This window comes from Pezoporus flaviventris, unplaced genomic scaffold, assembly GCF_033815535.1.
Source record: "Pezoporus flaviventris isolate CSIRO_AGI_PZ_B2104156 unplaced genomic scaffold, CSIRO_AGI_Pfla_v1 ptg000029l, whole genome shotgun sequence".
NCBI lineage: Eukaryota > Metazoa > Chordata > Aves > Psittaciformes > Psittacidae > Pezoporus > Pezoporus flaviventris.
The window spans coordinates 15,878,169-15,892,903 of NW_026892577.1; the positions used below are offsets into that span (position 1 = coordinate 15,878,169).

Genomic DNA, 14,735 nt, shown 5'->3' on the forward strand with positions numbered 1-14,735 from the left:
TCCCTGTGAGTCTTGAATATTCCATCCAGTCCACATAATTTCTCTCTCCCAAAACAAATATTCCTTTTCTTTTTTTCTCTTTTGCAGTCTCTCCTTAGGATCTAAGTTGTACATAGGAACATGAATATTATTTACACATTCATGTTGACACTCAGAACACAACATATTCAAAACTATTGAGATATGGCTGCTTTCCCATTCAGATCACAGGTTGCTATCTTTACCCTCAAGAAGGAAGAGTTTGTCTAAATACATAACATCTCTTGCTGGAATTGTGTTGAGACTTGTGCATTTACAAAATCACACAGCAGATGATTTTTGTGTGATGACACATTTGGAGTAATAAAAGTATCACCAGAAAATGTTAATTACTTCCTTGGGCCTTTGTGAAGGATAAGAAGAAACCAGCCTGATTTCCAGCAATGTTGGTTTAGAATCTGGGAATAACCGTGACTGTAAAAGAAATAAAGTGTTAGCGAAGATGTTCCCTAAAAGCTGTTAAAACAGGCTGGACAAAATTCTGCCAGTTATATTTAATTCTATAAATGAAAAAAAGATGGACAGACTCACCCCTTAGAGTTGACACCTGTCCTACATTTGTGGGGTTCTATTTCTTTAAAATAAAATCATTCAACGTGACTTAGTAAATCTTTTTTGTCCCTGACTTTGTTATCATAACTTGTGTGGATTCATAAGCAAAATTCAGATGCAATGATGAAAGAGACTTTACAAATTGTTGTAGATATTGTTCCCAGGGAATCTGAGAAGTACTTTTCTCTATAAGGAGTGAAAAAATAGGTAACTTAATGGAAAGAACCCATCCTTTTTAACTGATAGTGCCACTAAAAGTCGTACTTCCTACTTTCCATATTTTCCAATGTCACATTCCTCAGCTTTAGCACTGGGAAAACAATGTCTCCCTTGATATTTCATCACTCTTACTGGCCAGCAGTTGCATTTCTAAGGGGTAACTCATCTTGCAGATCTAGCTTCAGATTTTCATGAAGGTCTGCAGAAGTAATTTTTGAAGCTTCTCTCTTCCAGGGGAATCTCTGGCTCTCTGCCTGCAGTCAGGACATTGACACTGGTAAACACCCAAGGCTCTAAAAAGAAAAAAACACCTCTCTGAATCCTGAGTTAAGTTACTACTTCAATGAGGGATCCATTCCACTAAAATTCATGGGGTTTGAGCATCAACTGTGTCTATGTCCCTGAGGAGTACTACTGATTTCAGCACAACTGAAATTACACATTCTAGAGAGAGTGACTTTCCAGTGTATATTACAAACCAGGACTCTCAAAGGCTAGTTCTTTTCTCTCTGAAGCTACATTAAGTGTTCCCACTATTAACTTTGCAAAATCCTGCCTAATCTGACTGCTAGCATGTGTGGTCTTCCCCTGTCCTGGTGGCCCAGACAAAGGAGTTGCAGCCTGTCGACCAAACACACTGGATCTTCACCTCAGCACACTCTTGCCCTCACAAATGTAATCAACCCTCTGGTGATGGCCAGTCTAGCAGCCAAAGGCCATCCCCTCCCATAGCCTCAAAAATAATGCTTACAAAAAGGAGATATGCAGAGGAGAAGACGGCCTGGCCCTTTCCCTTAGGCTGCATGCAGTGTGCAGTTTCCTTCCATCTGGGCCTGCATGCAGAGCAGCAAGAGTCTGTCCTTATGGCCAAAGCCCATCCAGTTGGCCCGGAGAGTCCTGCCCAGACACTTCCTGGCTAAGTGTGCTCAGCAGTGAAACAGGATGCTCCTAAGCTGTGTCATCTGGACAGTATCTTCATTTTTCCTGTGGAGCTCTTCACAAGAGTGACTACAAAACAGGATGTTTCTTAAATATGAAAGAGAAAAGGCCAAAGGCAAAGTTTGGTTTTTGCAAGAGAAAGGGAGAGAAAAAATAGTAGTTTCAGCATGTGCTTGCTAAGAAAGTGTTATTTCATGGCACCGGGGAAGGACTGCTTTGTGCTGTGGAGTAACCTGGAAAAAAGTGGAGTTCTTAGAGACTGGATCACATGAACCTCACCACCACCTCCTGATGCTATACGTTTCCCATTTTCATTTCCTACAGCACCCCTGTGGCACCACAGTGTGCACCCAACAGCACAGCACAGCCAGTCCACAGGTGGCAGTTGGCCATGTACTGGCAATCAAACAAGCAAACTTATGTATAATTGGCAAGGTTTTATCCTTGCTGACCTAATCCATTCACCCATGACAAACAGCACGCCAGCGAGGGTGGGGTTTCATTTTCATGCATTGCTGCAGGAAATTGGAGTTACTAAAAATAATATGAAGCTCTGACTGGAACTTGGGATATATGCTTGTTAAATTCAGAAAATCCAGAGCTGAAAATTATATACACAGAAAACATAGTTTTCTTGCCGTGGTCTCATGTTAAAGTCATTCTGCTTCACATCCCAGAAACTCCATCACACGCTGTCATACAGACACAGAATTCCAAAGCAAATGTTTGCAGCAGTAGTCACTAAAATATTTAAGATTGAAGTGAACTTGAAAGTGAGCCCCTTTCTGCTTCTTTTTGGTAGTAAACAAGAATCAGGGGAATTACTATTTTTTAAATTAGAAATTTCAAATTTCACGTTCATTTTGTCATGTTTATTATAACTGGTGTCGTCATGGAAGAACAACATTGCAGAAATCTGTAAGTGCAAGTTGGCACTAGCATAAGTCGTTTTTCCAGAACAATTAAATTTATGAGGTTAGTATTTGCTTGTTTTCTTCATAAGTAATTGCAAGTTTGGATTAAAATGTTATTAGTGAACACTTCAAGAACTTTCAGTCTGACAGTACTTAAAGTAGGCATCCTTGAGACTGCTAAGAAACAAACCAGCTAGGCCTAGGAAGAGCAAAATTGATATTCCTGATAATTATGACACAAAAATCTGAGTAATTTTCATTAAAAACCCAACCCTTCTGGGTAATTCCTAACACATTTGTATATTGGACAAACCCAATAAAAACAAAACTATGTATATGCGTACTTCAGTTTCTTTTAAGTATTTGCATGATAGACTTTGCAGATTGTTTATTAAGAAAAAGGTTCCTAAAAGTGAGCTGTATCAAACTGTTTCCCATGGGAAGCCCTGTAGCTGGAATGAACTAAAATTAAACTGGAAGAAATTTGAAGGAGGAATCATTTTGTATTTGCCAGAAGTTACACTGGAGAATGACGAGTCTTTCTATTTCTGCTAAGTGTATGATCCCAAGATGAGAAAACAGACATACAAGATAAAGACTGTATCTAGAAATGTCACATTGGAATAGAACCCTATTTGAAGAAATCATTGCAATGTTATTTAAAAACAGTAATGCAATTTTTCAGAAAAGGATGTTGTAGCCATAGAAACCCCATTGACCCCCTAAGTGAAGAGCCAGGATGGAAAGAGAGAGGTGAATGGCCAGCTAGTCATTATCTCTTCCTCTTCTGCCCTAATATCAGTCCCACTTATAACATCAGTAATTAAAGTCACGCTATAGTTCCAAAAAGGAGGTGGTGGCAGGGTTCCAGATTCACATTGCCAAAACATTATCCAATCCAAATGAGAGATGAAATCGTAGAATAACTTTTCTTTCTGTGCCTGTAAAAAAAAAAAAAAAAAGATTAAAAAAATTGGGTTTGGACAAACAAACCAGCACAATTAAATTAAACATGTGGTTGATAAATGAAGTACAGAAGAATATACAGAATAAAACCTTGGCTACCATAGGTATTTTAAAGTAGAATTGGCTTCCATGCACTGTTATTACACATCCTTTGCTGAAAACTGTATACCTTTCACAATTTTGAACCTCCTGTGTGTTTCCTCATATTTTCAATCAAATTATTACATACAAGAAATATGCATAAGGGAAATTATTCTACACATTTTATGGCTTGCTGTTGCTTGTAGCAGTAATTGAAGTACCTTTTCCACTTATGAAAGTACTAATTTTATTTGGTTTTATTGCTTTTCTAGATGCAATTATTTATTTAGTGTGTTTTGGCTTTATTAAATTATGCTTACTATAGGAACATCATAAAAATGTATGAAAGCAACACATCAGCCACTACTGCCCAATGACTTGTTTTGGGGAATCTAGTGTTATTTTTCATATCCAAATATAATAGAATAAAGTAAGAATAAAGAGATAATCTACACTGGAAAACAATGCAATTTTGAGATAATATAATAAAACACCTGGACAATATGATTTCATAAATCTTAGTTCTAAAATTTACATGAGCTGGGGTGGCTATTTTAGGACATGCGGCATTTTCTAAATGGAAACGCAATATGAAATAAACAGCAAAGGCGAAAGCATATAGAGATTCAGCTTGCCCTGAGCTACTGATTTCTACAGAACAATGAAAATATTTCTACTTCAAAAGATGCACTGGGTCAGTCTTAGGAAGTGTAGAGTTTTACTCTGGCAGTGACCAACAACTTGTTTGTAAAGTTTTATCATCAGATTTAACTTTAGGAGGCTTTTCACATTCAGTGTATAATTCTGCATTGAGGGTCTGAGATGACACTCACTGAGGTTGGCAGAAAAACTCCTGTTAACTTCAAATAGAGACTAGATGTGCTATCCTACACTGTGAATAAAATCTTCAGTATTTGCTGGTGTTACTGTGATGCCCAGCCTCAACTCCTGTATTTAGCATCTAAACTAGCTATTGAGTGGATAGGCACATACAGTTTCGAAATCTCAAGAGGAATCTTCAATATATCACAAAAAGCAAATGCAAAACCAACTTAAATGCCTAGCAACTGAGTCTAATGCTCTTAGGCTAGAAAGGAGAATACAAAAATTAATTATCACAGCAGTTGACCATAGGGTTTTTTTTACCTCTTTAAGCCAAAGCCAGGATAGGACAAATGTCTTTCTAAATATTGTGGCTAGGCTCAGTCCAAGTACATGAATAAAGAAATGTCTGATTTTATTTCTGTTACATACAAGATCAGGCTGAGATCCACAGGAACTTCTTTTATATCATTAAACAAGAGAATTCAATTAAAGCAGGAAATTTTCTGTGTGGTCAACAGTGCAGCATTTGATAGTGAATGAGGACCAGAAGCTGAGATCAAATAGGAGGACCCATGCAAGAGGGGGAAGGAGTGTGGGAGTGAAGAACATGTGAATAATAAAACACAAAGATAACAGTCCTGCGAAAAGTTAGCCCTGCAAAAGGCCTTTACTCACACGCACAGATCAACTGCCTTCAATGACACCACTTGCAGCAGCAGCTGCAGAAAGTATTTCAGGATCATATCTGCAGAGAAGAAATAAGATTAAATTAATGCTGGAAAAGTGTAAACTGATCCACCCAGGGGAAACAATCTGAAATGCATAGTGTGAGCAACTGTCAAGGCCAAATGAGAGTATTCAGAGCAGTGCAAAAGACAGGAAGCAGGGGAGCACAGGGACTGATTTCAGAGGATATTACATGTTTATCTTTTTAGCCAGAAGACAATATAGTAAGTATTCAAACACATTTCAAGGAAACAGAAATCATTTATGTTAAACCAGAAAGAAATAAATAGCAGTATATAAAACATAAAGGAAACTCTTGGAAAATACTGACAATTTCTTCATTATAATATTTAAGTACTGTATGGAAAATCCTTGCTTTATGAACTTTGACTCAGACTTTAGTTTACAATCCCTTCTTCTCAGAGATTAAACCTTTTTCATAAGGTAGAGTCTTGTTTCTTGCTTTGTTTCAATTGTCCTTTTTAGGCTTAAACTTGAGGACCAGTTATATTCAGATAGAAAACAGTACCCAAGAAGATAAAAGAACAAATTTTCCAGTTCTCCTTAGCACTTCCATCCTTCTTTGGGAAGCAGAGGCTTGAATCTTCTACCAAACTGAAATCCATTCAAAGTACTAGGGCTAGACATACAATTCTACAGGAACTCTTTTGCTTGTTACTACATTTTCTGAGGTGAATTTGATATGAACAACCCACTCCCAACTGATGAACCAGCATACACAAAGGAACACAAGACTTTCCTCCCCTATGCCCCCATTCTGAGTCTGGATGTAGGCCAGTCCCCAACAGCAGTAGGCAGCTCTTCTGTCACCTGTGTGAAATTTGTTCAGTAAATTTTCTTGGTAACATCTCTTTTAGCTGACTTTTATAGCTTTAAGTCTAAAACTCAATGCTGTAATGAATTAGTGGTATGGTGGTATGGCCTTTTTTCGAAACTCTGAACTCATCTATACCGGGCAAAAGTGGTGAAATCCCATTAGAATGACAGTAACTCAATTTATTAATTTTTGCTGCCTTCTACATATTTTTAACATCTTTTCTGGTTCTGTTAAGAAACAATGAGAGGCACTGAGAATGTCTGTGATTAGAGATGTAATTGGTCCAAGGTTTACAGAGTGGAAGCAAATTCGGCATATATATACTTCAAATTGCGAAATCTGCAATAGCTAAAGTTAAATTGGAAAATTTGGGATTAAGCTGAACATTTTGCTAATTTTTCAAATTTGTAATATTTGAATTATTAAATTTAGTGTTTTAGAAGCAAGGATAAATTGAAAATGAACGCGAAAATCTTACTCTTTCCTGTTTCTGATTTTTAATATTATTTTTATTTCATCTTCTATGAACTAACTCCAGTGCAGACTGAACTGATTAACAGCATAGTAGAATTATCATGTGTGAGAGAAGAAATATAACCTATTCTGTAGAATATTTACATTCAGTGGTAAGAACATTATAACTAATTTGTTGGTTCTGTTTCCTAGCCAAAAATCACAGAGGAGAATTTAACATATGCTGAACTTGAACTTATGAAGCCGATTCAAGAAGCCAAAGGCACTCCCAGTATGACAGTCTACGCACAGATACTCTTTGAGGACAACAAGCTGTAATAGTTCGTGCCTGTATAAATGTCCTTTCTGTGTTCTATTTAATTTTTGCTGTGCTGTTTATTTATAAAAATCATACAAATATCCTTATTTTTTTATTTCCATTTGTGCATTTCTATTTTTCTATGAGACTTTTAAACAAAATGCAATTGAAAGTAATCATAGAAAAAGCAGCTGGTCTACAAGTGACATTCCAGAGACATCCTTTGTAGAATTTGCCCCGTTTTAAATGGACTGAAGTTCCACCTGGGGCATTTTCAATATTAATCTTTGATGCTAATGCGACAGGTCCAACTGCAAACATCAACATCTTAGCAAGCCTCAGGAGGAGTAGTGGCAGGATCCATGCACATAATCTGCTTTTGAAGACAAAGACCACTGACCAAGAAATTTGTCAGTTTAATGCTGTTTTTCCCATAAGAAAAATACTAGCGCAGCAAAGCTGAAATGTTTTCCCTACTGCAAAGAAAAAGCTAAAATTACTTTTTCTGATTTTCCCCCCCCCAGAAATAGTTGTAAAAAGGTTTGCGTTCTGTATTTTCAAATTCCCTTTTTATGACATAATCTTTAAAAATTGATGTTACTTTTAGTAAAGTTATTCTTAGGTGCTTGAAATCAAACATTCCAAAATAATCCAGAGGAAGCTTTCATAGTTAAACCCTAACAAATTTAGGGAAGAACTTTTTTTTATTTTTTTATTTTTTATTTATTTTTTATTCTGATTGGGAATAGGAAAAACTTATGAGTGAGTTAAATACTTTAACAGAACCAGGACAGCTTTTGGCCTTAATTTAGACTGGGGCTCCCAGACCGGCAAAAGTTTTCTCCTGTGGCCTATATTACTGAACTGCTGATTTAGAGGAAAAATGGCAGTTTCTCCTTTGCTATGGAACAGGCTCCATTAGAATCCTGCTCCCTCATTTGGAGTTTTTTTGGAAAGACCAGGGCTCAGGAGTTAGTGAAACGAGCCTAATGTGAGATCACGAAATACTCTTTCTCTTTCTTCACCTCTTGATAACTGAGAAGGGAGTTTTCCTTTTTCTTTGATATACATTCATGGAAAATGGGCTGTTCTGTTGCAAAGTGAGCATTTCAGTCATGCAGGATAGCTGGATTGATGTTTTCAAGCTCCTGAATCTCCAATGCCCAAATTCTACCAAAGCTCAGGGAGAACTGGGTACCAGACAGCTTTCAGCCCTTAAGAAGCTTTAGCCCTTGAGTAATTGCAAAAGCATAGGGTTTTTAGCTCACCATCAGGCCATAGAGATCTGGTATTTGGCATGTGGCAAGTCCTCTCCAGGCCTGGGGGGAGCTGCTTGACAGGCCATGCATTCAGCAGTATTGAGCATGGATTTTGGAGTAGAACTTGCAGGCCTTGGGTTTTGAAATTATGATCCAAATTGCATCCTCCTTTATAGGTCAGGCCTTTTTAGTGATACAGAATCTTCTTACCAGGGTTTAGGCACAGCTGGGAGCCATCACAGAAAAACTTATGCCCTTATTCATATTACTGCATGGGAGCACAGGAGAGAAGGGCAGGGGTGACAATGCAGGGATGGGGACATGTGACAGTGGAGAGTACATCAATACCTTTTGGAAGGTTTCACCAGAATAAGTAAGCCTGCATGAACTGCTTTTTAACTTTTTTGAATGGGGATAGAGATTAGGAGGCATACATAATCTGTTACTGTATAGCCAGGACGCGTAAATGTAAAATGCAGTTACCTGCTTCCTTGTCAGATAAAACCCTCTTGTATAAAAAAAGAATTTAAGACAAGCTTGTCAGGCTGTCCATTATGTACAGTACTAATTCCTACCCCAGTCCCTCATAAAAATAGTTCTTTTCAAACTAAGGCCAGTTTTTATCAATAGGTTTCCTAGTAATTATTTGCATTTATAATTTATGCATTTTTGAGATGTCAAGACAACATTCATTTCACCTTTTCATTATCCCAGGACTTTAATCACCCACCAAAAGGGCAGGGTATATTTCCTTGTTCATTGACTGGGTGATAGGCTTTCAAAGAAAACAGCAATCAACTCATTGACCAAAATAAATTGGCGCTAAAGAGTGATCAAACATTCAGGGATCAATTTTGGAACAGCTAGGGTTTGACTGACTTTTCAGAGAGGACCTCTCTTACTCAGACAGCTGTAAGGAAGGCCTTAGAAAAGTATAAAAATTATTAGTGATTCCTTTGGAATTAAAAATAAAAACCTAACACATTAATGAGTTGATCACTTAGTTGTGAAAACTTCCTAAAGTTTCGTATATGGACATTCCTTTTACATACAACTGGACATTGTGCACATTGTTCAGAAAAATCCTCTACTGTATGTTTATGCGCAGTATTTTAATGAATACCATTCTTGCGTATTAATAGTCTATATATTCTTATGTTTGATATCCATTTCACCCAAATAATAGTTAATTGAGCTAAATAAATTACGTTTTTTGTGAGATAAGTTCTCTGAGTCTGTGGAGGATTTATTGCTTCTTAAAGAACAATTCGAGGATATGTGTTGATCTCATACTTAGCACTGTCCTGGGTTCAGCAGTAGCAGTCATTTTTCTCCTTCTTAGTAGCTGGTGCAGCGCTGTGTTTTGACTTTTAGCTTGGGAGCAGAGCTGATAACACTAATGTTTTGGTCTGGCCAAGGACTTTGTGAGCCTCATGCTCTGCCAGGGAGGAGGGGAAGCTGGGAGGAAGCAGAGACAGGACACCTGACCCAAACTGACCAAAGAGGTATTCCATACCACAGCACGTCATGCCCAGGAGGTAACTGAGAGTTACCCGGAAGGGCTGGGACTGCAGGGTTGGAGGAGGTATGGGTTGGTGCTCTGTAGGGTGAGGTGGGGCGAGTTATCCGTAGGCTGGTGGTGAGGTGTTGTATTCTCTTCCCTTGTTATTTCCTTTATCATTATCATTGTCATTGCTAAAACATTGCCTAATGCTTAAATTTTAACAAATACAGCTCTATTAAGCTTCACACTGATTTAGTATCAGAATGTTAAATGTTAATGTACTGCACCCTATAGCTTTAAATAGAATTAGAGATGTTTACAGCTTTGGTTAAATGCACCTTGTTCCTCCACATTAAATTTTATGACTAGAATCGTCCATCAGCAAATAGGAGTAAATCATATTAGTGTTGTGGGCTGTGTGGGGGTTGATTCTGCAGCCCAAAGAAAAGGTGTTTTATTACTCTTTATTACAACTTTCTAATTGGTAGGTGTGGTCAGAATGTCATTATCTCTGTAATTACAAGCAAATTATTTGTTTTAGTATAATTGTAACATAATTGCGGGGTTCTCTTCATTAAGAAGTTCAGTAAACCTGTGTCTTTAGCCAGGGTTTGGCCAAGTTCTGCTGACATAGCAAGAATCAGATCAGATGAGGTCTTGTGATGTTTGATTTGTAGGTCAAATTCTGCTTTTTGAAGGCTTCTTCACAACAGATCTGGTGAGTGACTTAAAGGTGCAAAAATCCTTTTTGGCGTCAGTCTAACCTGTGAGGTCAAATAATAAAATTCTTAAATTCCATTGCACAGCAATTGCTCCTCTGAATTCCTGCAGTAATCTGAAATTCATTCACTTGGTGTGCTTTGTTCCACCACTTGGTTTGACTCCTTTTTACTGCCTCGGTTGGAAGGCACTGGATAGAACAGATTTTGAGAAGTCAGCTAGTTTAGCTCTTCATCCCAAGATTGGACCAACTCAGCCTGAGTGAACCTGGTAGAGGTTGATCTAAAAAGAGTTTGACTTCTTTTTAGAAGCTTACAGTGATAAGGTTCCATACTTGCTTCACCATCTGTCCCCACAGCCCTAATCATTCAGAATGTTTCTTAGGATACAGGCTGAATCTGTTTGCCTTTTCTTCAGAACTTCTACCTTTTCTCTTAACAGCCTGCTCTATGGGAGGGAAGTTTGCAAACAGAATTAACAACCTCAATTCCCCTTGTAAAGGGCAATTGATTCCCAATATTGGAAAAGTATAACAAATTATTCCAGAAAAAAACGGCCCTGGAAATTCAGAGTATGGTAAAGGTTGGGTTCTGAGCTAGCTTCCCAGATCCCATTCTGAGTGAACCCACAGAGGAAAATTGCTGAAGCAACTTCTCAAAACACACCATAGCTCCAACACGTTGATCTCAAACAACACCTCTCACTGGCTGCCCCAGCTCTTCCAAGCAAACTTCACAGCCGTTTTGTATTCCAGCATTTCCACTCAGAGGCTAAATACTGAAGCAATGTACCCTACTGATGACATTGCAATAGGTAGGGCAAGAATCCTACTGTCGTGGCATCATATTTTGTTAAAGCTCTCTTGTTCCTCACTGGTGTTGCTGGGTTGTTTGCAAATACCACAAGAGGCTTTTCAGTCTTCAACCACCCCAGTCAGAAATGTTCTGGCAGCCCTTTTTGAGCCTCTAGCTGAGACACACTCAGCTTTTTGTTGTAGTACATAGCACGGCTGGTCACTGCAATTGTATTTCTGCCTGCCGGATATGGGACTCTCCTACACCTCACACCAGGAAAGCAGGAGGTCATGTGCATAGATTCCCCTGGCAAGCTCACCTGGGTTCTAGTCCTGGCTAGGGAAAAACTTTGGGGAAAGGGACTTCTTAGCTCCCTGCAAGCCTGTTCCCTGTGCTCCTCTTGAATACAAGCTGTTGTGATGAGCTCAAACTTCCCTTTGGATTTAAATTGTTAAGCCATGTTAAAGTCCTATCTATCTTGTCTGCATCAAGATTTTATCATAAGGAAGTGATCAGAACACAGTGGTACATTAGGTGTGTGTACACAGAGCTGCACAAGACAGGGACACCTCTGGGGGCTTTTGCCTTCTGGTTCTGGGCTGGCACAGTCTTGGGCATAGTTGACAGCAGTTAAAGTGGCTACACAGAGCTCTATACCTTTCTGTAAGAAATTAGTCTTTGATCCTTTTGGATTATCCTCAGGAAAGAGGTGGCCTGCAGGAACTTCTCTGACTGCTAACAGTTCTCTCCTGACACCAGAGGAGAGCACAGCACAGGACCAAGACATCACATAAAATATACAGGGCAACAGTTATCACTTTCAAACATGGTAACTGGACTTTACAATGAAAACAAACAAAGAATCACTGGATACTGCTCAGTGGTGCTACACCATTTCCTCCACCTCTGATTCTGCCTGCTGTGCATAGCAACTAGGAGGGAAACTGCTCAGCAGCATCTGTGAAGGGATTTTTCAGGCAGCCAGTTAAGCAGCTTTACAAATCTCATTCCCCTGCACTAGTCCTGTGAGAGTCAAGCAAATGGTGAATCCTGGCCTAAGTACTCAGATCACATCGGATCAACAAGATTGACAGCCGGCCATTATTATTCTATATAGCACCTCTATGCCTTAAATGGTCCTGCCTTGCACATGCACTCTACTCTCATAGGACACGTGCCCTTCATAATCCTCAGGCAAACATAGCTATACCCACTTCTAACTTTACTTCCTCCTTGCTTGCTCTCAGAAAGCAACCAGAGGATAGAAGAGCTCTGATTTGCCAGGGAACTAGGTCAAAAGCCAAAGTTAGTAAATCGTTACGTACATGACACCAGCAAATGGTAAAGGCCACTCCTATATCACTATAAAAAATAACATTAATTGGGATGCTTTTCAATTTCCTGTACAACCCATAATTAGGTTAGATAAGAAAATAGCATTGTCTAAGTGCTATAAATGTCTAGATTAAGTTATTTTGAGAGTGTTCGGCACTTTGACATTTGAGAGTTCAGAGTAATTGGGGTATTGAAATAAAATTGCTTCTGTTATTTAAAAGGTCATTATCTTCTTCAGATAGATATATAAGGACTATTTTCCACTCTACTGAGCTGTTCTATTTGGTACAATTAGACCTGCTTGAGTAGATTTCTAGTGGGCCTCCTCCCACTTATCACAGTCCCAGCACTGCCACAGAAAGGCCTGTAAATATCCAGCCCAAATACAGAGTATATATTCAGTTCATAATAAGGCTCTGAAGAGCCAAGAGCTGCCCAAAGCTTCAAACAGACAGCCACCAAAAACTCTACAGACTGCTACACAGAGCAAGGTGGCAACTGAGTCATTACACAAATCAACAAATGCCAGGTTACACGATTTCACCTTCCCAACTAAGTTACCTCACAGTCTGGCAGCAACTCTGGTTATTTCAATAACACTACTGGAATCCCTTGTTTACAACATACACGGTTCCACTGTCACAATAAAAATATAGCTTTTGTTTGCTTACCAGCTCTGATGCTCTGCAACTGTGAATTCCCTTGTCAAAGCCATAGGCAATCATGAATGAGATGATCTTATTAATATGGTCTTGGAACAAACTTTGAGATCCCTGTATGAAAAGGAGTTGGGAACAGTAGCACATGGTGACAACCACAGGGGAAACTTGCCTGCCGGAGTTCCAGGTTGGTTTGCACAGATTTCTCAAAAAAAGCTTTGAGCAAATTCTTTTTTCTGAGGATGCAAAGGCCCTGCAGTGCACAGGCAGCTCTGCAGCTATTGCTTCACTAGTGTTTATTAGCAAACAAAGCTACAGAGATCAGACAGTACTTAGTGCTGGTTGTAACATTTGTAAGATTTGTATGACCAAACAAGGAAGCAAGATGCACTGTGTCACAACCCAAAAAATGTAATTAATGCATTTTAGGGTTTTTGGTTACATTAGACTGATGTTCAAAGTCTCATAAAGATTGTGCTTGGTTTCCTTAAAGGGCGGAGTTAAACCTATGCCATTTTCCCATAATTTTATCCTAATGGAATTAGATTTCTTTTAAGAGTAATTCTTACCTTGAGCTACTTACCCATTGAAAAAGTTGTTTCTGAGACAATTACAACACTATTGTTGTTGTACCACTTGCAGTAACAATAAAGTTGCGCTCAAAGTACTACATGTGGAATTGCTCTACTTGCTTAATTTGTCAAGCATATTCTAGATTTGCCACCCCTACCTCCAATGTGGCCACTAGAGAATCAGTATCACATCAGGATACCCACCAAGCAGGCACCACCATTGCCACTGAGCTAGCACCAAGCCTTGACTATGTGTGGGTGAAAGCTACCTCACATCTGGAGCTGACAGCCAGTCATTTACCAGACACACAGAAGTATGTGCTTGTAAGAGGGTTAGTTTCAGCTAATTGCTCATATATTACAAATTTCTAGAAAAACCTTCATGTCACGGAGATGTGCCTGCAGAAAAATGGCCAGATAGCACTGCCACTGTCACACACACTGTATTAGACCTAAGAAAATTGATGAATGCAACAGGCTTACATTTATGCTCTAACTCTTCAAGCAAGGAGTGGTTCTTTTGGTACTCATGGTATGCATTTCTTTCCATGACTTATGACTCTGAGGAAGAATCCTCTAGAGCTAGAGAAGAAATCAAAACTTTTTCAACCAAGCACAGAAAATCATTCCTTATCAGAATTTTCACCAGGAGGAAACTGCAACCCATTTCTATCCATTCATCTTTTATATTCTCCCAAATTGCAACTCCCTGAACATTAGAACAAGCTTGATCCAGGAAGACATTCATTCTTAACCTGCTGACTTCCATTCACACATGTACACTCTGGATTTGTTTTCTGAGATCCAAAACAACAGCTTATGTACCTGATCCTTCTCTTGAGGGTGTAAAAGAACGGACTTTAGGCACAAGGAGATGAGTCTGTCAAATCCATGCATGGCTAGCTTACAGCTGGCCTCTTCTTACACCAAAGTCAGGATGATGTCTAGAGCATTGGAGTCATTAGTGTGACTGTCCAGGCTGCAAAGTATCTGCCAGTACCAGCTCTAGGAGAGGGAGTAT

The 14,735-nt window shown here is 38.9% G+C and overlaps 1 protein-coding gene across 1 annotated transcript in view; it reads left to right on the forward strand.

Moving 5' to 3' along the window:
- The window catches only part of VSTM4 (V-set and transmembrane domain containing 4), a 454,962-nt gene extending 447,976 nt beyond the window's left edge, over positions 1–6,986 (forward strand). The window contains exon 9 of the mRNA XM_061459242.1: positions 6,766–6,986. Within this exon, the coding sequence (XP_061315226.1) occupies positions 6,766–6,891 (126 nt within the window). The 3' untranslated portion in view covers positions 6,892–6,986. The remainder of the gene's footprint in view (positions 1–6,765) is intronic.
- The last annotated feature ends 7,749 nt before the right edge of the window (positions 6,987–14,735 follow it).